General features: G+C 35.4%; 4 protein-coding genes across 7 annotated transcripts; 2 read left to right on the top strand and 2 right to left on the bottom strand.

Moving 5' to 3' along the window:
* Positions 1-914: 914 nt before the first annotated feature.
* On the bottom strand, positions 915-2,929 carry Pfdn6 (prefoldin 6). Its single transcript, XM_022066060.1, has 4 exons — positions 2,773-2,929; positions 2,490-2,560; positions 2,200-2,324; positions 915-1,150 (listed from the first exon to the last, which is right to left on the bottom strand). Exons 1-4 carry the CDS (start codon positions 2,834-2,836, stop codon positions 1,039-1,041), a joined length of 372 nt encoding a protein of 123 aa, XP_021921752.1. The 5' UTR covers positions 2,837-2,929; the 3' UTR covers positions 915-1,038.
* l(3)80Fg (dnaJ homolog subfamily C member 16 l(3)80Fg) lies at positions 1,707-17,910 on the top strand. Of its 3 annotated transcripts, XM_087342355.1 has the most exons (14): positions 1,707-1,803; positions 3,333-3,490; positions 4,707-4,773; positions 5,681-5,889; positions 6,458-6,738; positions 7,553-7,733; positions 8,301-8,502; positions 8,687-8,897; positions 9,231-9,433; positions 9,805-9,977; positions 10,289-10,585; positions 11,150-11,360; positions 12,605-12,739; positions 13,039-17,910. In XM_087342355.1, the coding sequence occupies exons 2-14, from the start codon at positions 3,345-3,347 to the stop codon at positions 13,177-13,179; spliced, it is 2,457 nt and encodes an 818-aa protein (XP_087198481.1). In that variant the 5' UTR covers positions 1,707-1,803; positions 3,333-3,344; the 3' UTR covers positions 13,180-17,910. The 3 variants fall into 3 exon arrangements, 2 of the variants coding, with proteins under 2 accessions (XP_087198481.1, XP_021921742.1); XR_002543381.2 differs by lacking the exon at positions 1,707-1,803 and having other exon boundaries at positions 3,055-3,490; positions 11,150-11,310; positions 13,039-13,180; XM_022066050.2 differs by lacking the exon at positions 1,707-1,803 and having other exon boundaries at positions 3,141-3,490.
* Positions 17,911-19,178: 1,268 nt separating this feature from the next.
* Positions 19,179-21,880, bottom strand: LOC110830792 (MICOS complex subunit Mic10-like). 2 transcript variants are annotated; one of them, XM_022066075.2, is made up of 5 exons: positions 21,829-21,880; positions 21,544-21,649; positions 21,033-21,080; positions 20,707-20,819; positions 19,179-20,441 (listed from the first exon to the last, which is right to left on the bottom strand). In XM_022066075.2, exons 2-5 carry the CDS (start codon positions 21,623-21,625, stop codon positions 20,430-20,432), a joined length of 255 nt encoding a protein of 84 aa, XP_021921767.1. In that variant the 5' UTR covers positions 21,626-21,649; positions 21,829-21,880; the 3' UTR covers positions 19,179-20,429. The 2 variants fall into 2 exon arrangements, with proteins under 2 accessions (XP_021921767.1, XP_021921766.1); XM_022066074.2 differs by lacking the exon at positions 21,829-21,880 and having other exon boundaries at positions 21,544-21,828.
* A 43-nt stretch (positions 21,881-21,923) lies between these two features.
* Positions 21,924-24,452, top strand: LOC110830791 (actin-related protein 2/3 complex subunit 3). Its single transcript, XM_022066073.2, has 4 exons — positions 21,924-22,083; positions 22,683-22,856; positions 23,439-23,634; positions 23,867-24,452. Exons 1-4 carry the CDS (start codon positions 22,078-22,080, stop codon positions 24,022-24,024), a joined length of 534 nt encoding a protein of 177 aa, XP_021921765.1. The 5' UTR covers positions 21,924-22,077; the 3' UTR covers positions 24,025-24,452.
* The last annotated feature ends 268 nt before the right edge of the window (positions 24,453-24,720 follow it).

Raw genomic sequence — 24,720 nt, forward strand, 5'->3', positions numbered from 1 at the left:
CACAGGAATTTTACTGATCATATATCACATGAAGCAACTTACAGGATAAATATTTATGGGTATATGGAATAAATATTCAAGCACATTATATCTGTTTTCATTTCTGTGACTAATTCATACAGCTTTAATCTCAGAGAGGTTATTACAGTACACATGTTGTGTACTCGCAGAACTAGAAATATTATCAAGTAGAACATTCCCCATCTTGCACATATGAAACAGCAACAATATTTTGAAAATTTAAAGTTTCAAATTTAAAAATAATACTACCTACTGCAGCAAGTACCTTTTGTCTGTAAGTATATAAGTGACTTGTTAGACACTACAACAGTCACTCAGCTAGCCAAGAGATTCCCAACCTGTTACGGAACCTGAAATTTCATAAACGTGTTCACAAAAGCCCACCACTAGTCCCTATCCTTGGCCAGTGTACCCCCTAACATAATTATAAATTTAATATAATCCTTACATCTGTACACAGGTCTTCAAAGTTGTCACTTCCAGTTCTCTGACCAAACTTTTGTATGCATTTCTAATTTACCCATGTGCTCTGCATGCCCCACCCATCTCATCCTCCTTGATTTTATCTTCCTAATAATACTTGATGCGTAAAAATTACGATACTCCCTTCACTATGCAGTTTACTCCAGTCTCCTGACACCATCCCTCCTAGTTCCAAATCTTTCCTTCATATGAGAGACCACTTCTTACAGGACTCCCGAATGTGACATTGGGTTAACATTTCAGGAACTCATTCCCTTTGTCGAAGGATTCAACATGCAACTTGCTTTGCAGAGGCTACATTTTAAGTCTTGTCACCAGAAGGTGATGACGTTTGTTTCGGTCGCAATGCTTATTTGTTGGACAGAAGCAATATCTGGTTCTAGCAGGACTCAAATGCTGTGAGAGCCGAGTTTTGTTATAACTTTAAATTTTATTAAATAGATACAGCTTGTATTCGGAAGTACAGCAGTTCAAGACTCGTTTAAAAATAATCAGACTGACAGAAAGAGATGAAGTAATAACAAAACAAGGGCTTTATGCCTTCTTCATTTGCATCAGCTGGAACTGCTGCTGCAGTTTATTGATGGCTTCGCGATGTGCATCCTGCTTCTTGTCCAGCCCTGTAATCATGTCATCTATTCGTTTCCTGCACACAGAGAGTGCAAATAAGTAACTTGTAATCTGCATCCATACTATGAGTTATATTTAATGTATATCATATCTTTGGGGTGAGACTCATTTCTTCCAATGTATTCTTGCACATTTATTAAACTTTTTCATTTTTAAAACCCTTGATAATTTTGGTAAGCAATCACAGTACAATGGAAAATGTTACAGCACAGACAAACTGGAACAGATGAAGCCAGCACGTGACAGTGGATACTTTACATATTATTATAGTTATGAATAAAGTAAAACTCTATCTTCATAATTTTCTTGATTATTGAACATACATATATCATGTGGGGAACCTATACCCTGTCTTAGAATTTTTGTGAGTTATCAGTGAGTATATCTTTTTGACGTAAATACGTCTATACGGAAGGGTCATTCGGCAAAAAGGTGTAACGAAAATGTGAAAGATCCATATCAACAATGTGTAAATATGGACTGACAACAATGGTCTGCTTTTATATGAACTCCTTCGTGCATTGTTATGTTACCTATGAAACAAACTGTTTACTCGGCACTGTTGTGTTACATTAACAACAATCCGTTTTGCTTCTTGCGGAAAGAGCTGAGCTGAGCTGTGAATCACTTGTAGATGAAGTGCGTCGTAGACTAGATAATTTTGTGCTGGTAAAAACGTTTTAGAATATCAAAAGTACTTATCTTATATAAGAACTATTACATTACAGTGACATATTTACGTCATATTCTCCAGAACCTCGGTTCCACTGTCAAATTTTCTGTCACAAGGAAATTATCACCATTACATTTACATCATTTCCTCATTGGTAAATAATAATTACATCCCCACAAATCACTGATATCCAAATTCTGAGGACTTGAAAACACTAAATGTATATTGGTTTTAGGATACAGTTTCATGATAGGGTTTTAGAACAGGGATAGAAATTAATTTTCCCTATAACTTGTATTTGGTCATCAAATGCAAGAAGTTAACTCTGCTCTCTAATTAGTACAAGGAACATGCATTCTGCATATTTGAAACATTACTACAGTTGAACTCACAGTTCACTGCGGATGTAGTCCATTCGTTTGGAAACATTCTGCTTTGCTTCTTCCAGATCTTGTTTCACTAGCACTGGCCCTATCAGCTTGAACACTTCTGCATCTTTACGAAGCAAGTCCAATTCCTGTCATGAAAATGAAGTGTCATTCAGTCATTGTCTACCCGTTTTCAGTGGGATACCACACACTTCTGCACGTCTTTATGAACACAATGTTTCATGCAGGCATTTTCCGAACTGACCAAGCATTAGTTTCTCAAAAATTACTCTTACATGGAGATTACCACATACCTGTTTGACTGCAGTATTCTCGTTTAATTGTCCGTCCAGTTGCTGGCGCTGTGCAAGAGCTTTGTGGTAGTCTGAAACAATCCAATACCCACACATTTTATAAATTCTTACAATAATTCTAGATGGATTTCCGTATCTCCATACAAATTTTAGAAGCAACAATGCAATGAACATAAATTTGGTCTGTGTGTAATTACATGAGCTCTATGCATTCAACTCCGTACTTATATATAAGAAACCTATAATGTTATGTCACTAAATACGATCCTTGCTGTATTCTCACCTTTCTGAACAGCTTTATACTTATCAACTTCTAATTGAAGTTTATTTTGTATTTCTTCTACCATGCTGGTACCTAAACTCTACGACAGTCCTCAGCACAGAATAAACCAATTCCACAGATGTAGTTCACGGACTATAGAATTTACTTTAAGCAGGGTTATTGTAAAATTCATGACTTCGTTGTCTTCCAGTATGATTATCCATTACTTAGACATCCTGCTTTAACCCTTAATTAACGATGTACTAATGTGTATATTATAAATTCTTTTTCTCCGTCCGCGACAATAAGTTTATATGAATCAAGTGAGAGGGAACAGTTATATAAAAAAGGATATTAAAATCCTAAGCATTATTAAAATAATTCTACAATAATGATTAGTACTCCTTTGATTCTTTGGATATTAGGAGAGAAATATGTTCTGTGGTATTTAGGATCATCGTGGCATGGCCGTGACCAAATATAACATGGAGGAGTAGATCAATATTAAGATCTGTTTTACTTCGTTTGTCAACATTTTTTCTGTATTTATACTACATTTTCGTAATCTGGATTTCGTAAAGGATTGCTAAGAAATGAGATGGCACAGACACATACTTTGCCTTATTCTGGTGTGTATCGGTGCCCAAGGATTAGGTGATCCTTATAAAATACTAGGGGTTCAAAAGTCGGCTACTGTACTGGAGATTCGAAAAGCTTATAAACAGTTGGCAAAGGAATGGTAAGTGCTCACAGTTTCATATAATTTGAATGTTCTAGTAACCCTGTATTTTAAGAGCATTTATTAATTTAGATTCCATTGAATGTATTATCCCCTACTATGTTCGTTTGCTTTGCCATGGTATCACATATGACAGTAGACAATTCAAAATTAATTTACTTTGCATATTCTCATTCCATTATGTCATATGTTAGTATACTGCGATGAAATTCCAACAGGGAGCAAAAAGCATTTAGCATTCCAGAGGATAGTCATTGGAATAATGACATGTAGAAATTGAAGTAATTTACCATTTGCTAGAGAACGTTTACTCACATTATTGTCATTCACTGTGTACAACTTGGAAAAGTTTCAAATTCTGACATACATAGTGCAGACAAATACATAAGGATAACCTCCATGTGCTAAAAGCTGGCATCATGTAATTCAGTACTCTTTTATGTAACATCAGAAGATTAAATCATGATTTTAAAGTGTTTAATTCAGCATTTGCTGCTGTTTAGAAAGATTTCTTTGACTTACAATGCTAATGTATTGAAATTTTTATCTGCAGGTGGATGTTAGAGTTATGTGTTCGTATTTATGTATTAATTATTATTTTTATTTGTATTTGTATTATCACATGTTTCACGTTCTTTGCTTGGTGCTGTGAAAGATTTGGGGGATGTAAATATATTATCCTCTGTTCTTATCTGTGTCCTACAAGTCACGTATGATGTTAATATTAAACTTTTAGTTATTTCATAGATGGATTATTTGACAGTAATTTTCAGTGTACAGCCCACAGGCATTGTGAAACTCCCAGAAATTATCATATGATACATTATAATTGTCTGTTCTGAAAGTTTATGTCTGTAAAGTATAGCTTACAGTATATATTTAGATTCTTCTGTAATATTCATCAACCTAACCTTTACAGTTGTATTGCTTTCATATCTTAATACTTTGGGTATATTGGTGGCCAACCTGTCATGGATTTACTTGCAAGAATCTACTGGAATAATTCAGTTATCATCTGTGAATAAAATGTACTGACAGTTTGTTGAAATGTAAGCGCAAGTTATTTTGTGTAGTGCATCGCCTGTGGAACGTTCTATGCAGTGTAGTAGGAGGAGGTTGAAATCCACATTCCAGGATGATAAAAGTTCAAATTGTTCTTGTGTTATAAATGCACTTAAAGAAGCTGAATGGTTTTTGTAGTTTTCTCTCATTCTAGGCATCCTGATAAAAACAATGATCCAGCAGCTGAAAATAGGTTTGTGGAAATTAAGCAAGCTTATGAGGTAAGAACTTGGTTGTTATGTGTGAGGGTTTAATTAAATAATACTTTCAAGTAATACACAGTATGAAAGGTTTTGCTGTAGAATTGGCTGTTACGCTGTTGTCTGTGTTACATTCGAACAGAACAGCTGGTCTGAACTATGTTGTAGCAGGAGTAAGCTGACCTCTTGTGTCATTTATTTTGTTTATCACTGCTCCTTTCAAAGAGATAGATTAAATTAAAAGCAGCAAATGTAAAGATACATTTACCTTACTTATATTGATTTATGATGTATTAATGACTGGACTGTATGACAAAGTATAATGAATTAGAAAGGATGTTGATGGAAATTGTCAGGGCCTAATTTAAAGCATTGCTCTGGTATTTACCTGGAAGTACTGTAGATAACTATGAAAGACCTCTGTCAGTATAGCTGGTCTGCAGGCAGAGTTTTGAGCCCATGATTTCCCATACATAAAGTAAGAGAGCTGACCACTCGGCTGCAACAGTCAGTACAGCAATGTGCTATAGTAGGTGCATATATACATTGTTGGCTGTATAATAGGGATTAAAGTAAATGCTTAATTAACTACATGGAGCATAGTCATCCTTAAATGCTGTGACATGCCAGTTATGTATGGCCCAACACAATGCGTATTGTATGTATGTGGTGTGCCACTGAAACAACTAGACTGTCTGTAGAACAAGTCTGATTCTTTCTGTGATATTTCAGTGTTTGTTACACAAATATGCCGTGTTGGTAAAAATGTAGTGCACAGGTGAATGTTCCAACACTGGTTTTCGGTTTCAGGTTGATATGGTTGTTTTTGACGGCAGGATTTATAGTTTTATTAATATATGTTCTCAAAATGAAAGTGACCTTCTTGTACTTGTTCTGAAGTCCTGTTTAATTTTCCATTTCTTCCCAGTTGTTGACAGATCCTGAGCGTCGAAAACATTTTGATAATTTTGGTATCGCAGTGGAAGAAGTTTCACAGTTACACAAGAAACGAGATTATAATCAGTATCAAAGGTTTGATCCATTGGAGGAATTATTTGGGACGCAGGCGGGTGGATACAAATTTCGTTTCCATGACCGTGACATCAGCTTTTTCCATAAATTAAGAGTTACAACGAGGTAAATATTCTGCTTTTAATACGTATGTAGATGTATCTGACTTATTATAGTTTGTTTTAAAATGTACAGCGATATGCATTTGTAGTGTTCATCATTGCAGAGATTTAGAATCTTTGGTGTAAACTTGTATTCAGTGCCATTTCATTCCTTTTTATAAATTACAAATAACTAACTCTCTGATAATAGAATTTCAAGGTTTAATATCATTAACATCAAGCCACAGGCCACTTCCATCCACCTTTCTTCATGACTACCTCTTTCCATAAGATTAATCTGAATGTTATCGTCACATCTCCTTCTCGTCACTTCAAGCCGACATTCTCCTATTCAGCATGTATTAATTTGCACCCCAATATTTTAGCTGCATATCCAGCCCATCAAAGCATCCTGCAATTCACTAACCTGACAATACAAGGTAACGTGTAAAACCTCATGTTATGATTAATACATCATGTTTTTTAGGTGTCCTGTACATTACTGTGTAATTATACATTGGTCTCTGACATGGCTTCGTAGCTACTGATTGTATAACTTTATATGCTTGTGATGTTTGGTTCTTGTATTGCAGAGCATATGAGAACAAGCTTGTCCCAAAGAGCTATGAAGTTCCATATCTGATTTTGTTTTATTCGGATTGGTGCTTCGCGTGTTTGCAAGTTGAACCAATCTGGCGCCACATCATAGAGGAGTTGGAACCAGTTGGAGTTGGTATAGCAACAGTTCATGCAGAAAAAGAACCATTACTGGCTCGAAAAATTGGTGTGCATTCTCTCCCATGTTTGATTTTACTCATTGATGGAAAAGCAAATGTTTACAAAGAGACATTGTACAGTGTACAGAAAGTTGTAGGTAAGGTTATTTTTATTGTGCGTAATTCTTCTAATGATTTAATCGCTTCATAATGCACAGACACGTCTACATTTTATTTACGAATAAATATGTGTATAAACGTTTTAGTTCTTATGTCGGTACCTTTGATGAGATCCTGTAAGTTTTAATGGGAAAGCGTTTACTGTGTTTCCTAATCTTGTTCTTTCATTTTTCTCCAAGCCATCTAAGTGTACTGTTATAACTCGGTTAATATCAGATACATTCTAAAAAAGTTAAATCAAAGAGTCAGCTTATGTACTGTTACAAGACTGACTGATTTGTTATAAAGAGTTCCAAATACATGATATTCTACTTGTTCAGTAGTGTGAATTGAGGCATCAGCACATTTGTACCAAATATAGTATTAATTTTTCAGTTACATAAAAGTGAAACAGCATTATGCAAAGCGACATTGTTTTGAATATTTTTATACTTGAATTGGCATGAAGTAATGAAATTTAAAGAATTAAAAGTGTACGTATGGGTCACTCAGAACTAAAGAGGGTCATGTCTACCGTACCTTGTTTCAATACAAGTTGCTTTATAAAGTTAAATCCAGTGCCTTAAATGTAGTTAAACAGATGGTGTCGTTGTCTTTTTCTTGCCTTAGTTTGGTTTAGAGAAGACCTGTGAAGAAAACTGAAGCTGCGGCCCTCCTGTTCATGTAACTAAAATTGTCTATTCTTTGGACTTGGCCCACTTTACTTTTTACAAACCCATATTCAGGATTGGGACTGTGCAGGAGGAGAGTGTATGAAAACAGCATGTTGCTAACAAATTTTCTTTTCCTTAGATTTTGTGAGGTCTAGATTTCCATACAAGTTGGTCCAGCCAGTTTCAGATGACAATGTGAATGCATTTTTGAATGGCTGGATAGATAACCGTGTTCGAGCGCTCATATTTGAACGTCACAAGACCATCAGGTTGCGATACCTGCTCATGGCTTTCTACTACAAGGACAGGGTAGCCTTTGGGTTAGTATCTTGAATGTAGTTCAGTCGTTATTGTTAGCAGTTTGCTCAATAACGCTGGCTGGCCTCTGTAACCTCGGAAGTGCCGAGGTTCATCAGTTTAACAGTGAAATATTGCATAAAATACCATTGTCAGTTATATCAAGGACCTCGGTGTTTTCAGTACTCTTAGCAGTGTTACCTTTTTTAAAGTTATTATATAATGATTTGGTGTATTTTGTGGCATTTAGTGGGACACCTCATTTACGTATCTGTTGATGTTGAATGTCTCTTAATAATGAAATCACAAATGCAAGCTCATGGAAGGATGAAAAAAAATGTTATATATAATATTTAGTATTAATTTTGAAACAGCTCAATTAGAAGGGAATGTTTTTCAGAATAGTTTGAGGATAAGGTTACATGTTATTGATTATTTGTTCTGTATATTGCCGAATGATATCAGTCTTTTGAGGGAAATATGGACATTAAAAAGTCAGACCAATGCAGACCTGCATTAAAGCTCATAAACAGTTTGAATATCAAATTACTTCATGTTATTCAGATAAACATCATTTTTTTGGTTTTCAGTTTTGTTCACCTGAATTCTCCAAATATAGAGAATATTCGGAAGAAATTTAAAGTTCCTCTGGATATTGAAACCCTTCTCCTTTTTAATGAGAATGTTAATCGATCTGTAGCAAGCTTGAGTATGGCTGATATTCCGGTCAAAACGATGCAGGACGTCATTGATAGTAACAAGTACCTTGTCTTACCAAGGCTGTCTTCTCAGGTGAGTGGTACATTTGTATCTCATTTAGGGTTTTTCTTCTTACCATCACACAGGATTTTACTTGAGGACCATCACTACAAAAATTGCTGTTTTTTTTCTGTGGATGCGTATACACATACTCAAATTACTTCAGACTTCATATATATATATATAGTGTCATTAAATTATTATGTTTTGTCTACAGGGTATGTTTGATGCATTGTGCCCACCAGAATGGGCTCCCCCTCGTAAACGTCTGTGTGTGGTGCTGGTTTCAGAGAACACGCCATATCACGATGAGCCACGCCAGGCTCTACGTGAGTTTGCGCAGGAAGCACCCTACAGTGCTGAGAGAGTTCGCTTCACATATGTTTTCCAAGAGAGACAAATGGAATTCGTCAGTGCACTGGCTAATGGTATGTTAATATATTTCCAACTTTTACACAGCATAATAGCACTCGGACTTATTGTTGCAAACGAGGTCGTGTTTGTTTTCCCGTCCCTTGTGATCTGGTGTTAGACGTGATTATTGTGCTGTCTAGAAGACCTGCAAACTTTCACAATGGCAACAAGTTTGTATATACATGTCAGCTAGCCAGAAGAAAACTTGGCAGTTGGCTGATATTAATGTTTTGTTGGTCTTTTAAATGGCTGTGTAAATGTTATTTTATTTCACTGTAATTGAATGGAGAGCACATCTTTATGAAGATTTATGCAAATGTCATCTGTGATCTGTTGCGTTGCAATAGGCGAGGGAAGTCCAGCAGAACCTCTTTTGCACGTTGTGATAATCTGGAGACGAGACAGTAATCACATCAAATATGAGTGGCTGCCACATACTTGGAATGGTGCAAAGAGCCATGAGTGGAATGAGACCAGGGACCGTCTGGAGTCCACAATTCAGCGGTTACTACATGCATCAGGGGCCCTATCATGTGAAGCTGTTATAAAGGTAGTGTTCATTACATTGATTTAAGCAGTAAACTAAAGCCATAGGGGAGAAGAAGTATAGCTCCTGCTCATTCTCAGCCTCGGCGCTAGAAGGGGGTGAGTGGTCAGCAGCACACCCTGGCCGCGCTTTACTCCCAGGGAAAGGACCCCTGGTACCCATTGGACAGGATGCAGGTCGGGCCCCAGACCTGGTCTTGACGCAGCGGCCAGAGGAAAATCCTCTGTCCCTGTCAGGGTGCAAACCCAGTTCATCCAGCCTGTAGCCAGTCACTATGATTTAAACAGTATCAGACCTTATTTTTCTTACAGAACTTTGTCTTTCAGATTTTTGTGCCAGAATTTGAGGATATAGTTTTATTGTTTTTCTTTCAGGATCTCATTGATGAACATGCTCAGGGAATCGTGTCAAAAATTCTTACAAAACTTCTCCAGACTGCCGACTTCTTCAAAGACAGCATTACGAAGGACCAGCTGTTACCTGTTTTGTCTGTTGTAGCTACAGTTTTATTCATTATTGCTGCTGGCTACATTTTATCCTATATTGTGTAAGTGGCAAAGGTTTATCTTTGGAGACATACGCGTTCGACAGTAAGTTACTTCTGTGACTCATCATTTGCACTCATCACCATATTAGTAGTGTGACCAAGTCAAATATATTGAGGTGGGTGGGAGATGTATCACTTTAGGATACGTGGACGACACTTTTAATTCAAAAAGTTTTTTAAAACAGAGTGTATGAAATTATGGGAAGAGTGATGTATGTCTGTCTTCTTCACACTAAGTTTTGAGTTGTAGGTTATATGATGAGGAAGACTGAAATTAAGCTCTGAAACATTCAGTGTTTGTTTCTCCCCAGACGAATGGAGGAAGAAAACATAAAGAAGCAGCAGTATGCTAACGGACAGAATGTTAAAGATGAAAGTATGACATCCAATGACATTGGACAAAGTGATGGATTTGTATGTAATAACAACAGAAAGACAAAGGCAGCAGCACCGCAAATACGTCTTTTACACGAACTGCGTGCGGAGACATTCAATGGCATGGTCCGAATGTTGAAACCGGGCTGTCGATCGATTATTGTACTGGTGGATGCTCAGTCAAAGAGTAAACTGTTACCAGAATTCCACAGAATTGTGTGGCCTTACCGAAAGTACGTATTAAAGATTATAATTTCATTATTTTTATATATAAAGAAATATAGAGTTTAAATGAATTTATTGAATGATTAAAGTATGCAAGTACAACTATCTGTATAGTATCTTGGAATTTTAACTTTGTGTTTTTAGTTTATTTCCGCTACAGACTTGTATCTTCCAGGGTCTTACATCCTTCAGCACAAAAATGGTGGGCACTGATGTCTCAGTTGCATTAATTTCTCTCTGTTTGAACATTACTTCTTGAAATCAAGCCCAAAAATATGCTATATGCAATCCACAAATCATTTCTTGCAAAAACCTCTTCGTTTCTGGCTTGCCTTGTAACATTAGATTTTATCTGTGATTTGTAGTTCTTTAACAGCAAACTTCAAATAGTCCATATGGCCACTGATAGGTGGCGGTGTCTTCAGAAAAGAATCATAGTGAAATTATTTTGAATTGAAATTGACAATGCACTAAGTGGAACAAAATGTGTTGTTGAGTCTGCCTCGATGTTAGAAGGAGTTAATTGTGAAATACTTATAGCCAGTTTCCTTACTAAATGTTTATGTTGGCAGGAATAAGACGCTTATGTTTGGCCACATGGCTCTGGAACGTGGATTGGATTGGTACAAGTGCCTACTAACACTAAGTTTGCCTGAACCAAGAGATCTGAATATCAATCCTCGTAATTGCATTGGCACTGTTCTGTCATTGAATGGACATCGCAGATATTTCTGTATGTATCATGCTAAGCATCCAGAATGTATCAAGGGTAAAGCATCCAAGGTACGTTCTGTTTTAAACGAGGGGTGATGAGAGGTCAGTTTTGAACTTTATTCTAAGCTGTGTTAAAATGAGAGTTCCGAGTCCATTTACATGTCTGGTTCAATGCGAGTTAAACTCTTTGATTAATATTATTGTAATTATGCACTTCCCATGTTTCGTGTGCTGTAGATCGTGAGCACACAATCTTTGCTTTGCTGAGGAGGACTGTATTCTTCAGATGTCTATTGGGGACAGATTGTACCTTGTTCTTGGTTGTTTATCTCTCTTTTCCTCTTTTTGTTACATTTCTTTTTTGTGACTGATGTGAATAATGACAGATCATAAACCAAGTTAATCGACAAAGATTGTTTGCAGAAAGTGGGTCTTCAAATTTAATGATTAGTCATTAATTGATGTACATTTTGCCCTGTATTTTGTTAAGGTTTTGTAGTTCCTGTGATTGACAAAGTCATTTTGTGCTGGAATGAAATTAGTTGTATTGAGTTTTTGCTGTTTTATAAATATTGCTTTAATTTTTTATTTACCGTCTTTACACAAACTTAAAAATGTTGTTAAAATTACTTAAAATTATAACATTTTTTCATTAGATACAGATCTTGTTACATTTTACATTTGACGACATGTTTCGATGTTATTTCATCATCATCAGGTCTATCAATTAAAATCTGTTGCACTTCTTGCTCTGCGTATATTGATTTGTTTTATTTGTTTGATTTTTTAAGTTCCTTCCATTAAATTTGAAGGCTGTGCCCGGATGCTTTAAATCTGTAAAATTTAATTTTAATTTTCAAATCGTGATTTTGGATAATGACATAGGAAATAGAATAATTTACTAATTTAAAGAGTTATTACGTAAATTAGTAAATTATTCTATTTCCTATGTCATTATCCAAAATCACGATTTGAAAATTAAAATTAAATTTTACAGATTTAAAGCATCCGGGCACAGCCTTCAAATTTAATGGAAGGAACTTAAAAAATCAAACAAATAAAACAAATCAATATACGCAGAGCAAGAAGTGCAACAGATTTTAATTGATAGACCTGATGATGATGAGATAACATCGAAACATGTCATCAAATGTAAAATGTAACAAGATCTGTATCTAATGAAAAAATGTTATAATTTTAAGTAATTTTAACAACATTTTTAAGTTTGTGTAAAGACGGTAAATAAAGAATTATTGTATTAATAAACACAAACATGACGCAATTAAGATATAAAATATTGCTTTGTTTTTAAGCGGATGGTGAAGATGACAAAGCGTTTTAGTAATACAGTTGACGGAACAAATGGCGCTTTCATGGGTTTTGACACAAGTGAATCAGATGATAGTAACACGTCGGATGTCGAACAAGGAAGTCATCTTTTGGATAATGTAAGTATGATGCTGGAAGGTGATAAGTGGGATGTATTCAAATCACTTTCCAGTTGTGAATTAAATTAATCTAAATAAATTGTGACAAATATTTATGATTGTAAAGTCTTTGTAAAATTCACTGCAGAAGTCAGTGACCAAAAAGAAATAATTAGGTATTAGTTACGTTATTATGCTGTCTCCAACATTTCAGTTTTTCTGATAATGTGTATGCTTAAGAATATTAACTCTAGTGTGAATCCTGTATACTGAAATCTTCTTTTCTTCGGTGAATACTTTGATGTTGCACCTTCTTGCAGGCGTCTGCCACTGACAAGTACAGCAATGTTCTTTTCCAAGGAAACTTGCTTGATGGGCTTCCCAACTGGTTGGATCGCTTGTTTGAAGGCACAACGCACCATTACTACATCAGTTATTGGCCAGATTTTACCCCAAAATAATGTAACAGTATCATAACCAAATTAATGCCCCACTTTGTTTAATTTATTTGTGGTGTTTCATTATTGAATGTACAGACTTCCTGTGTGAATAAGGATAAGTAAATTTTTGAAAAGTGTAACAGTGTTATTGTGTGCTAACCACAGCCAAAATGTATTTTATATATACTGTTACAAAATCATGGAGTCTTCTGGTAAACACACTTATCAGAGAACAGTTACAGTTTCTGAGCTGCAGGGTAATATTAACAGCCTCAGAGTATCAGAAATATGTTACGTTAAAATTTAAATCCTCACCGTGACAGAATTTTAGTAATGTTTGAATATATTCATCATGGTCTTCTGAGTTGTGACGCTGCACAGCGTCATAGGTTGTTACCAGCATTTTGGAGAATTTATCTTTTCCATCTTTGGGGTAGAATTTATACCTGGATGTACAAGATGACATACCATCACAACTCGAAGACTGCATTTGATATCGTTGCTGTGAGACTCTCAAATTTAAGAAAGTTTGAATATAAATTAATTACTTCATCAGATGTATTGGTGTGGTAAATTGATCTCTGCTGCATGCGGGTAGTAATAACAGTAGTAATAATATTAGTAATATTACCTTGCATCAACTCACGAGAAGCTCAACTTTATGCTGTGTCATCGGTCGAGTACAGTTCAAGATGGACTGTCACTTGGCCCTCAGTTGTTATACCAGTTTGTTTTCTCCTCTGCTATAGTTTAGTATTTCGATTCTGAGAACTGTAACACTTTGGAAAGAAATTCCTGGCACTTGAAATTTCTACTTTTGGTAGAAGAAAGTGTCATAATTTACAGTCTTTGTATGTATAGTGATTAATATACCAAATAATTTATTAACACAAGTTACAAGAAAGAAAATTTTATTGCAAAGACTTTAATGCAGTTTCTCGTAAATAACATACCATGCGTGTGTGTTCGTTCCCCATATTTAATTATTTTGTTCATTCGTACCTCTGTTTTTAACCGGTTGAGAATGTGAATATGTATGCATATGCAAATTGTGGTTTTTGGAATGCTTTTTCCATACCATTACCCATATTTTAATGATTATGGAAAAATTTGTTTTTGTGTTTTTAAATATATATTTAGCTTTATTCTAGTCACTGTTAGTAGAAAGAAATATGTACAGAAATGTACATTTTTAATTGTAGACATTTTTATTCTTTTTTATTATGCAGTTCTGATTATCAGAAAACATTTTAAAGACAATCCATTTATTGAGTGTGCAGTGAAGTATCACTTGTAAAGTGCTAAAAACAGAAGGTATATCTGAGATTTATTAAGTGATCATTTTGTATATATTGTAATATTTGTAGTTGTATTTAGGTGTTAGTTATAAAACTGAGACCATGTATGGTGGTCATGTGACATGAAGATGACTGTTGTCTGGTGTGTTGTTGCACTGTGTAGTCTGGTAGAAATTCACTGGCACAGGCTACGCTACATGATTAACGTAGACCATGGCTTGACCTGTCTTCGCACACCTGCTGGAATGAGATATCTACTGGTTTTGATGGCTTTACTGTGGGCAAGTTCAGCAACCTTTGTGCACCAGGCTCCTCTACACAGATGCAACTACAACTAGTATCACAGCTGTCAACATCGACTCATTGGACCTTCGCAAGACTATTGGCTTTGCCATGCTCACCGCGGCTTTGGTGGCCCTACCCTATGCCTGCCACCATCATGATCATGGCAATCAGTACCTCTGAAACACTGGTCAGATTCTACCAAGCTTTTTAACATGCAACATATTGAATATGTTGCCGATACCTAGACACATTCCTTATCCTTTCAGAAAACAAATGAAGAGTTCTATCAGTATACAAATATTATGTTGACATTGTCCATTGTCTGAGGTTCATTTGATATTCTGGGATTTGACTCTTTTGTATTGTTTAGATGACTGGTTGTCATTATACTGAGAGATTTTATTAATTTTTAAATGGTTCAAACACAGGATGTTTTGAATACTAGATTAGTTTTCTAACAATTAGACCACTAATCTTAAAAACTAATAAATAATCTATCAGTGTAATGGAAACCAATCATTTGGAAATGAGGTCAGTTCCTGAGATGCTGTGTGCAGCGACATACGTACCTCACACAACGCATGGTGTCTATTTTTCAGGTGTACATTTCAAAGCATTGTTCAGTGTATTCAAATATGTACACTAACTAGATGGCTTACTGAACCAGAAGGTTTGTCACTGAATTAACCAAAGCCCTCCACCGGACCCTGTCCTGGGCCAACAAATATATACACTTCTGTCAATAAACAAACTTTTTCTTTTCTTTTAATTTTAAATTGGTTCTGTATTAAGGTTAACTCATTTTGAAAATATGCAGCTTGTAAATTCAACCATACATGGTCCAGTAGCTTTAGTTTAGAAGTACTTGTCTGTTGTTATTTATGTAACCTTGTGTTATTCTGCACGGTCAACATTTCCTCAGCTGTTGAAATGTCCATAGTAACGCCTTATTTCATGTGGTTCACGTGTAAACTTGTAAACAAGGCTTTTAGGTAATGATAGTGCATTATAATATTCATGCACTGAAAATAATTCATACTCCTTCTAATCTGCGTTATGAAGCAGACTATTATGTAGGTTTTAGGAATATTTACATTTTCTGGAATTTGTAAAGTTTGAAAATTTTTAAAAGTGCTATCATGAACTGCAAAGAGAAAGATCTAATATATTATGTAGCGTGTAGCACTCTTCATACAAACTTTGTGGGTTAAATTTGCAGTGGAGTTAGAACAATCTAAACTACCAAGAAATTTGTGATCTGTAAGGTGAGTAACTGCCACATCAGCTGTGATTTGTAAGTACAGTGAGTGCACTGTAAGTTAGGTTAGGTTATGCCAATGTTGTGATTGGTGGATTGTGAGGATAGTAGTAGCAGTAAAATTTAGTGTCATGGGGACAGGAATAGGACTTTGTGTGCCCCTTTGATCCTATTCTGAAACAACAGGTTACAGAATATGGAAGATGATAGAAAAACTGATAGAATGAAGGATAATATAATTTAAAATTTAATGGCATGACAGTTTTGTAAAATTCTCCAGTATCAAAGTTGGTTCTTTCATATATATATATATATATATATATATATATATATATATATATATATATATATATATATATATATATATATGGATGGACAGTGATTTTAACAAGCACTCCAAAGAGCTGTGGACATGCCTGATAATACTGAAATACAAGTAATTATATGTAGATCATGAGAATGCTATGTCTAAACTGAAGTGTATGGAAGATAAATGTCTAAACTGTGAATAGAATAATCTTTTACAATTTAAAAGAATTTTTACCACAATAACAAAATCACTTTCTTCGTAAATGTGAGAAAGAATGTTAATGCATCATCTATATCAGTTCTATGTAAATAGTGATATTTGTTTATTTGAGCCACTGCAAATAGAATCTTGATATTTCAGATGTACAAAACTCCACTGTTTATATTATTAGTTTACAGTAAAGGACAATTAAAATATTACATTTTACAGTATTTAAAAAGGTTTGAATATATATAAACTAGTGAGGTAGAGACTGGTATGTACGTGAGCACGGGCCATGTTTAACATAAAACTAAACTATAAGACTTGAAGAAAAAGAACATTTCAGCTCAAAGCTGACTACCAGACTGAAGTGAGTTAATAGATGGTGTCAGTATATGGAGATAGAGTTTGATATTTCATTAAACAACTTAGTTTTGTAGAAGATATTTCCAATTTTCCTGAAAATGAGATGTCACAATTTTAGACATTACACCATTTCATTCCATACACTAGGGACATCATAGTGTTTAATATAGCACCTATATTGTATTGATCAGTCTCTTTAATATGACCAAGCTGATGAACTGTGCAGGGGAGACCATTAAAATTAATAAAATGTCTTTCATGGGTAATATGAACACTTTTTAGCATTTCTTAGTGAACTGTATAAACGAAATATTACAACATAATCTGTTTGTTTAAGTAAAATATCTTTAAATTGTAATGTTGGACAACAGCACGAATTATATCATTTTATGTTTAAGTGTGTTCAAGGTAGATTGATAGGTAAACAGTTTTATAAAGTTGGATGATAGTAGAGTACATTTTTGCTTCAGGACCACTACTTAATATAAAATCCTTTATAGTCTATGCCTTCACTTTATACATAATTAAACATTTATATGAATGTTATCATCTTGATCTTTGCAAAAAAAAAATCCAGTATCATAACAAATAACGAAACAGAACTGCCAGTGACACAGCATTATAAATACAGGGTGCATGCGGTTGTGCTGACTACAGCTGCAGACATTACAACCCATCAGGCTAGAAGTTGCTTCATTGATGGTTGCACAGTTGTACAAGGAAAGTCTTGGGATATACTGTATGCAAAGTTGGACCTATCAGACAGGCTGTCTAAAATAGACATTAAAAATAATAACAACCTGGGTTAACTTACGCACATCACATTCTTTAAATTGAGCAGAAGTTTGTCAGTGATTTTGTACATGTGTATGAATACAAGAAATATCTGAAGATGATGCAGTTTATACATGGTTGTACAGGAATCTGTTTAGTTGTTATCTTAGACCATTGCTAGAAATTTGTTTTGCATGTTTACAAGGTGCAAATGAAATTTTAATAAACTATATAATAAAATTTCCCTTTATAAATAACAATTTATAATCTTTTCCATTAGTGCATTCATTCTCTACCTTTCTGGGTTACACGTGCGTCACAATATCACTCCAGGACATCCCTCTTCTTTGTCAGCCAAGAGTCATGTCGTCATTGCAGAAGTATTATTGTTTCATAGAGAACCATTAATATTGAATACACACAGGAACATACCCTGAATTTAATTTGGGAAGCAGGGTGGAAGTTAAAATGAATAGGTGAACATATTCAAAGTTCCAGTACCAAGATTTATAACTAAGATTTAATAGCCTAATGTACATAAATCCCTCATATTTTGAGAGCAAGGTGTGGCTACATAAATCCTCAATCATGACCATGCTGACTTCAAAGAAAGAACTCGTAGGTCCTAAAGGTTCTGAACATACTTCAGCTGCACTACTGCAGGCAATATGCCGATTGACAAGCATATTGGCACAAACAGGAACTGTGCCACAGGAAGGTTTACAGGTGTCTGCATCATTCCCTAACAATTCACCTGTCAAGTAACAACAGAGGAAGAAAAATTCATGTCAGCAAGAATGAGCAGTGCTCACTGCATGTTCCTTCACAAGTTATACCACACTGTCCTGTAAACGTATTAAAGGTACAATTTGGCTGCACGCGACAAGAGACGGGAGACGGACACATCGCAGCTTGTCGCCACACACTTTTGAGGTGACGACCGAGACATGCGGCAAAGTGTTTGTTTTCTTTGTTTTGTTGAGACATACGTGCACATATTGTGAAAAATGAGTACAAAAATGCTTCTAAAAAGGTTACTCGAAGAAGAAGATGTGTTGCTGTGTTATTTGTTGCGAAAGAAACAAAGAAAACATATGAGTTCAATATTCAAAACCAGACGCGAAGAAGGATCTTTCTGTCGGTGGTCAGTGGTCGGTTTTCTGCTACTAACACTACCAATTGCTCATCTTGGTCACCAGTAAATTTAATTTCTGCCATTATTTTACTCAACAACACACGTGCTGCCTGAGCCCGTCGCGAGACACTACTGGTCCGAGAGCAGTCTCCTGTGCTTTGTCTCTGTCGCCTGTCTTTGTCTCGCGCTCGTAATTGTACTTCATACGATTGTACAGAGAGCAGACAGGAAGCGACCAGTCTCGGTCTCACAATTCTGTCGCGTGCAGCCAAACTGTACCTTAAGAGGAAAAGGATGAACACTCAGGAATACGGCAGCAGGATGTCAACACTAGGAGGGCCTCCAGAAGCCATCCTGCTGCATACACGAGGAAAACCATTTACAAAACAACACTGAAATAGTAATTTTTGTTTCCTTTACCTCTGATTCTAGTATATGCTACATTGTAAGATTTGAGGTTTTCACAGCGGTGAGTATGAAGATTTCCGTCTTCTGGGTTGTTGCGCTGTGTCAGGGCGATGACGGAGGCAGTATGACCTCTGAAACGTTGGTTAACATCGACCAGACTACACAGCGCAACAACCCAGAAGACGGAAATCTTCATATGCTACATTATTCTCCAAGGCCCACATCAGCAAAGCATTGTGGAACTGATGTTATACAAAATCTCGCAGCTGAGAAATCAGTTATTCTGAGTTTTTTAGTTTCTTCAGTCCGAGGCAAATACTGTGATAATACCTTCAAAGGTTGAGGCAGTATATTGCTCTGAAATGATATCTAACCTACAGGTCCACATGGCCTTTCTGCTTAGAAGATGAATGTCAACATGTTTTCTGTGATAATTTAACAGACAGAAAGCTTTCTATGAGCAGAGAAGATGCTTCTTAAATCTTGATACAGTAACCTTCTGCGAATGGACTCTGGGAACTTGTGTCAATTGTTACTGATGGAGTACCTATATATTTATGTAGCACAGATGGTTTTATAATTGTCTGAAAGAATGGTAGATCATTTCCTACACATAAATGATGTTATTTGCTTTGCATCACCTAATTTCCATAAAGAACATAAAGGTCAATGAAGTATGGAAATATGCAAAGAATCTTCATCAATAAGAAAGTAAGAAATAAATACACCCATGGATGTTTTTCTCACTGAACATGCATTTCACATCATCATTCACTGGCAAACTAAACAAAGATAATCAGTGTCATGGATACCTCACACTTAATGCAACTCCATCCACAAACTATTGGAGACCTGGTCAAAACAGCTAAAAAAAGCCTACAGTCACAGGCAGAACATGTTCGCTACATAGCCAGTGGACTATGAAAGCAGGAAACGACCTGCAACTGGAAGAGTCTCTACGTTGCATTCAACTGTACATCATGAGATGGCTTTAAGGTTTAAAGCATGTATTTACAATAGCAAAAGGCCCAAGGCTCTCTTTACAATGTGATTTCAAATATGCAACAGGAAACAGTAAAAAGTACCAAAATGAAAAATACAAATTTTATACAGTTCCATTTCTACTTATTAACTGAAGCACTACACAGGGCTATGTTTCGCCAACAAAGTCATCTGGACAAGAAATTTATTTTGCAGAGACTTCTTGGATGATAATGGCGAAGGTCACTTCCATGATCATTTATTTGCCTAGAAATATAAGCAATCAATATAAACAAACTGCAGACACAAACAATGGGCATTGTAATATCAGAATACTCTGTAATTCAGCAAATGAAACCGATGAGAAAGGAACAAACATTTGTGAATGAAGATATAATTCATGATTCCATGACATGAATAAAATAATTAATGTTATCAATGCACCTTACTCTGACAATTATTCCTTCCTTTCAATCCACTTTATTAGCATTTTCCCTTACTATGTTCATTGTTTAAATGTCAATCACTGTACCTTGCTCTGTTTTGAAGTAGAATCGGATAGCGTACTATTCAAATCAAGTTCACAATTTCTATATGCCTTTCCTATTCCAAAACCTGCTCCAAGAAATATAGGCCAACTTCTTCCTACAAAAAATAGAATTTTCAAAATTAATGACACTTCCAAATCACATAACGGCAACTAGATTTCTAGGAGGTAGACTTCTGAGGATAAAAAATATTTCCAGTATACAGCATAACCTTGCATATAGCTTGTCTAATTCATTTACTGTGAGCCAGGAACATACAAATCTACATATAAGGTCTCAGGTACCCAGCTGAAATGTGTCATATACTTACGTTTAAAAAATATGGTTGTTACAACTGCACCAATAAGAATTCCTCCTCCTAATAAAATACATAAAATGTTAAAAGAGATGGCAATATTCTTCATTCAGTAAATAATATTGTAAACTGCAACATCAGTAAATAATATTGTAAACTGTAACATCACAGAACACGTGTTTTGCCATAACAGTTTATTGTATAATTATGCATGTATAAATCGGTATAACAGTATTTCTGTGGTCACACCATCTTCATGAAACCAACAGGAAAACTGTGGGGAATTAAATTACAAAATACTGTTATTCCGATTTCTGAAGTTATTGACATTAATGACAAGTACATAATGAAGTCAAATAACAGTAAGGGCTGGCAAAATATGCCTTGAAATTAATTATACACTTTATTCTATGAATACTTGATGCCAATGCTGTGAAACGCTGAGTATTAACCGACAACGGATGACATCTTGTTTTTCAACTAACCATTCACAGTTAATCCAGTTCAATTAAATAAACACATTTACCCGTCTTTAACACGACGTCTGTTAAACACCTGTCCCATTTTCTTCCTAACTCATCCTCCGCAAACACTGCTGACGCTGCCATTTTGAAATAGAGTAAAGAAGACCTCTGGTAAAAATCGAAAATAACTTACAATGAGCTACAGTGTTCATAGAAAACCAAAGTCTCAAGCGCTAGTTGACCAATTCCATCGATTCTGATCTTCATATAAGTTTTTACAATATACTTCCATTTAAAAGTAACCTTTTACCATTGGAAATAAAATATCATACAATTAATATTTTTACCGAAATACGTGTCCAAACTACTGATCACAGATGTATAAAGTGAACCAAATTTCTGATCAACTGTGATGAAGGGCATAATCGACACGTATTATGAGATTCCAGTGAGCGGGAACTGCATTATCTGTGGTGTTATGGGTTGTGGTTTAGGTTTATAATTTTGTGTCGTTTGTGGTTAATTAGGACTTTATTCGGTTTAAAAGCCTTTTGTTTAGAAAATTTATTATTAGTGTCTACAGCATATACATTGTAATGCCTGTAAGTCATACATACTGTTTATTATTTTATTCGAACGCATATTTATGGGTGTGGTTAGGTTATGTGTCCATAAGTTATGAATTAAACGTGGAAACCAATTAAGTCTGGAAACTTTCTACATCGTTTCATAAATTGACAACTTCTTTAGCTGCAGGATTGCCACAGTTGTAGTTTTCCACAGTATGATAAATGTCTTCATTTGACAGTATCCATGTGTCTGTAAATCTGTATATATTTCTGTATCGGCACATGTTTGGCTGTCATCGTATATTTTATTATATAGGTTGTATATAAGTATTTATTATTCTATACATACAGCAATTCCCTGTTGACATAGATTTAGTAACAAACTTATTTTGTTTGTAATAAATTGTAGCTGCCTCTTTACATATAATTCAGAATTGATAAGCAACTGTTACTGATATGATAGTGTTTATGATTTGGTCCATTAGTGTATTTTATTTGTGGGAAATTTTCTGTAACTATTATGTACTTGTATTTTCTAAATGTGATATATAATAGTCTGTTTGCACCCTTTGTAGGGTGTTCCAGATTCATCTATATCTGTTGATGACAATCAGACCTTTTTTGTTTTGTAGGCGTACCACTCATGCTTTCTGGAATATAACCAGATGGTCGGAAATATGGCCATTCTTCCCTTCAGAACTCAATTCAGAGGCCCTGCTCCAACATTTACGAAGGATATTGATATAATTGATGAAGCTTTATATTTCTTTAAGGCTAATGTATTCTTTAGAACATATGAAATAAAGGTAAGAATTTAATGGACATGGTAATTACAGTAGATTCTGGTTAATTGGGCCATCGGTTATTCTGGGCAGCTGTTTATTTGGGACAAATCTTAAAGAACAAACCATTTTAACTCTTTGCATGGAACTTCGCACAGTTGGGGCAGTCGCTTAATGATGTGTCCCAATTAACCGGAATCTACTGTATATATAAAAGTAATAATATCTGGAAACTGAAACTGACAGCCTAGCAGTATCCGTGAACACAGTTGAACAGAGAATGATATAATTCTGTCCACTTTCTGTTACCGCTGAAAGTACAGCATCACTAAGGGAGCCTATGTGGAAATTTTGAAATAAAAACTTGCTGAGATAAGCTTAATTCCTGTGTTTTAATGTTTTTTAATATCTCTATTGGTTAGTAATTTGTAGCCTTGGAAATTCGTGTATTCACAAACTGGACATTTTGTAAACTATATGCATTTCATAGAAAAAACAACCATGTGTACATATATATGCATATATATGTACACTATGTATATAGCCTGTGTGTGTGCACATGTGTGTATAAAGGAAATATGGGCATGGTGCCTTGTTCTGTGGCAGAGTGAAGCAGACAGGGTACTGATATATATTACGCTGTACATCACGGAGTGTCTGAAGAAATTGCAGAAATGCAGCACCAAGAACCAAGGCATGCATGAGATGTACACATTGGCTATATCCAAGTTTGACATTCCTGGTGAACCTGGATTTCCGCTCAACTCGGTTTACGCGAAACCCATCAATTCCACAGAAGCTGGTGAGTGCTTTCCTTATCTTCTCTTCTGATGTTGAAGAGTTGGGTTAGGGTCTGTCTGTCTGTCTCAGAATTTTATGTATTCTCACGATTAATGAGCAATTCAGAACTGCAAAGAATAAATTGTGAAAATGTATGAATTGCACCGTCCGTGCAGTGTGCCTCATCCCACTTCTTCGTGTGTTGTAAGAACTAGCTTCCAAGGGTATAATAATGTGTTGCTGCTGTGTTTCAGATCTGATGAGACAGTACTTGCAACAGATCAGGCAGGAGACAGGCGTGCGGGTGTGTGAAAAGGTGTTTGGGACAGATGATGGTAAGCCATCAAAATGGTGGCTGTGCTTTGCCAAGAAGAAATTCATGGACAAATCACTGTCTGGCCCAGGGCAGTAATGAAACACTATCTTGTTTTATATTGTAATTGTATATACTTTATGTATCTGTCTTTAGGCCTAAACTGTATTTGGAATTATGTCTATTTTCTTCTTGTATTGTTGGTCATGATAAAAGTTTCAAGATAATAAACATTAATTTCTATATGTGGTTATGAAAGTCTTCGCTTTAGAGTTATGTGATTTTGACGTTTACTGTAGCCATTTCAGGCAAATGTTTAGATAAGAATGTGCGGTGTCACAGCAGTATGGCTATTAATCTGTGTAATAAATAAGAAATTTGTGTATGTCTGTGCCTATTGGTATCTGTCCTGCCTGGTGATTTTTGATCATTTTGACTGATGGTGATTTTGACTGTGAATTAGTGTTGAGATGTAAAATTATTTTGTGTCTGTAAAATTATATTTTTAACTAACTTTGTAGACCAAAGTCCTTGTTGAGAAGCTGTGCTTAGCTAGTGAAGACATTCCTCACAGTTTATGGCACACACAAGTTTAATTACCATGTCCTCAAGAACCTACCACCAGTCTTCATTCTAAGCTAGATGAATCGAGTCTGCACTCTCCCAACTTATTCCCCTGAGATTCATTTTAATATTATGCGTCCATATACATGTTTTTTCTGAGCGGTTTATTTTTTTCGCTATTAACCCAACTTTTAATATTTTCTACCCACACATATTACATGCCTCACCACC

This window comes from Zootermopsis nevadensis, unplaced genomic scaffold (genome assembly GCF_977971745.1).
Source record: "Zootermopsis nevadensis isolate Lab colony 2312 unplaced genomic scaffold, Znev_1.0 Znev_ptg000003l, whole genome shotgun sequence".
Taxonomy (NCBI): Eukaryota; Metazoa; Arthropoda; class Insecta; order Blattodea; family Termopsidae; genus Zootermopsis; species Zootermopsis nevadensis.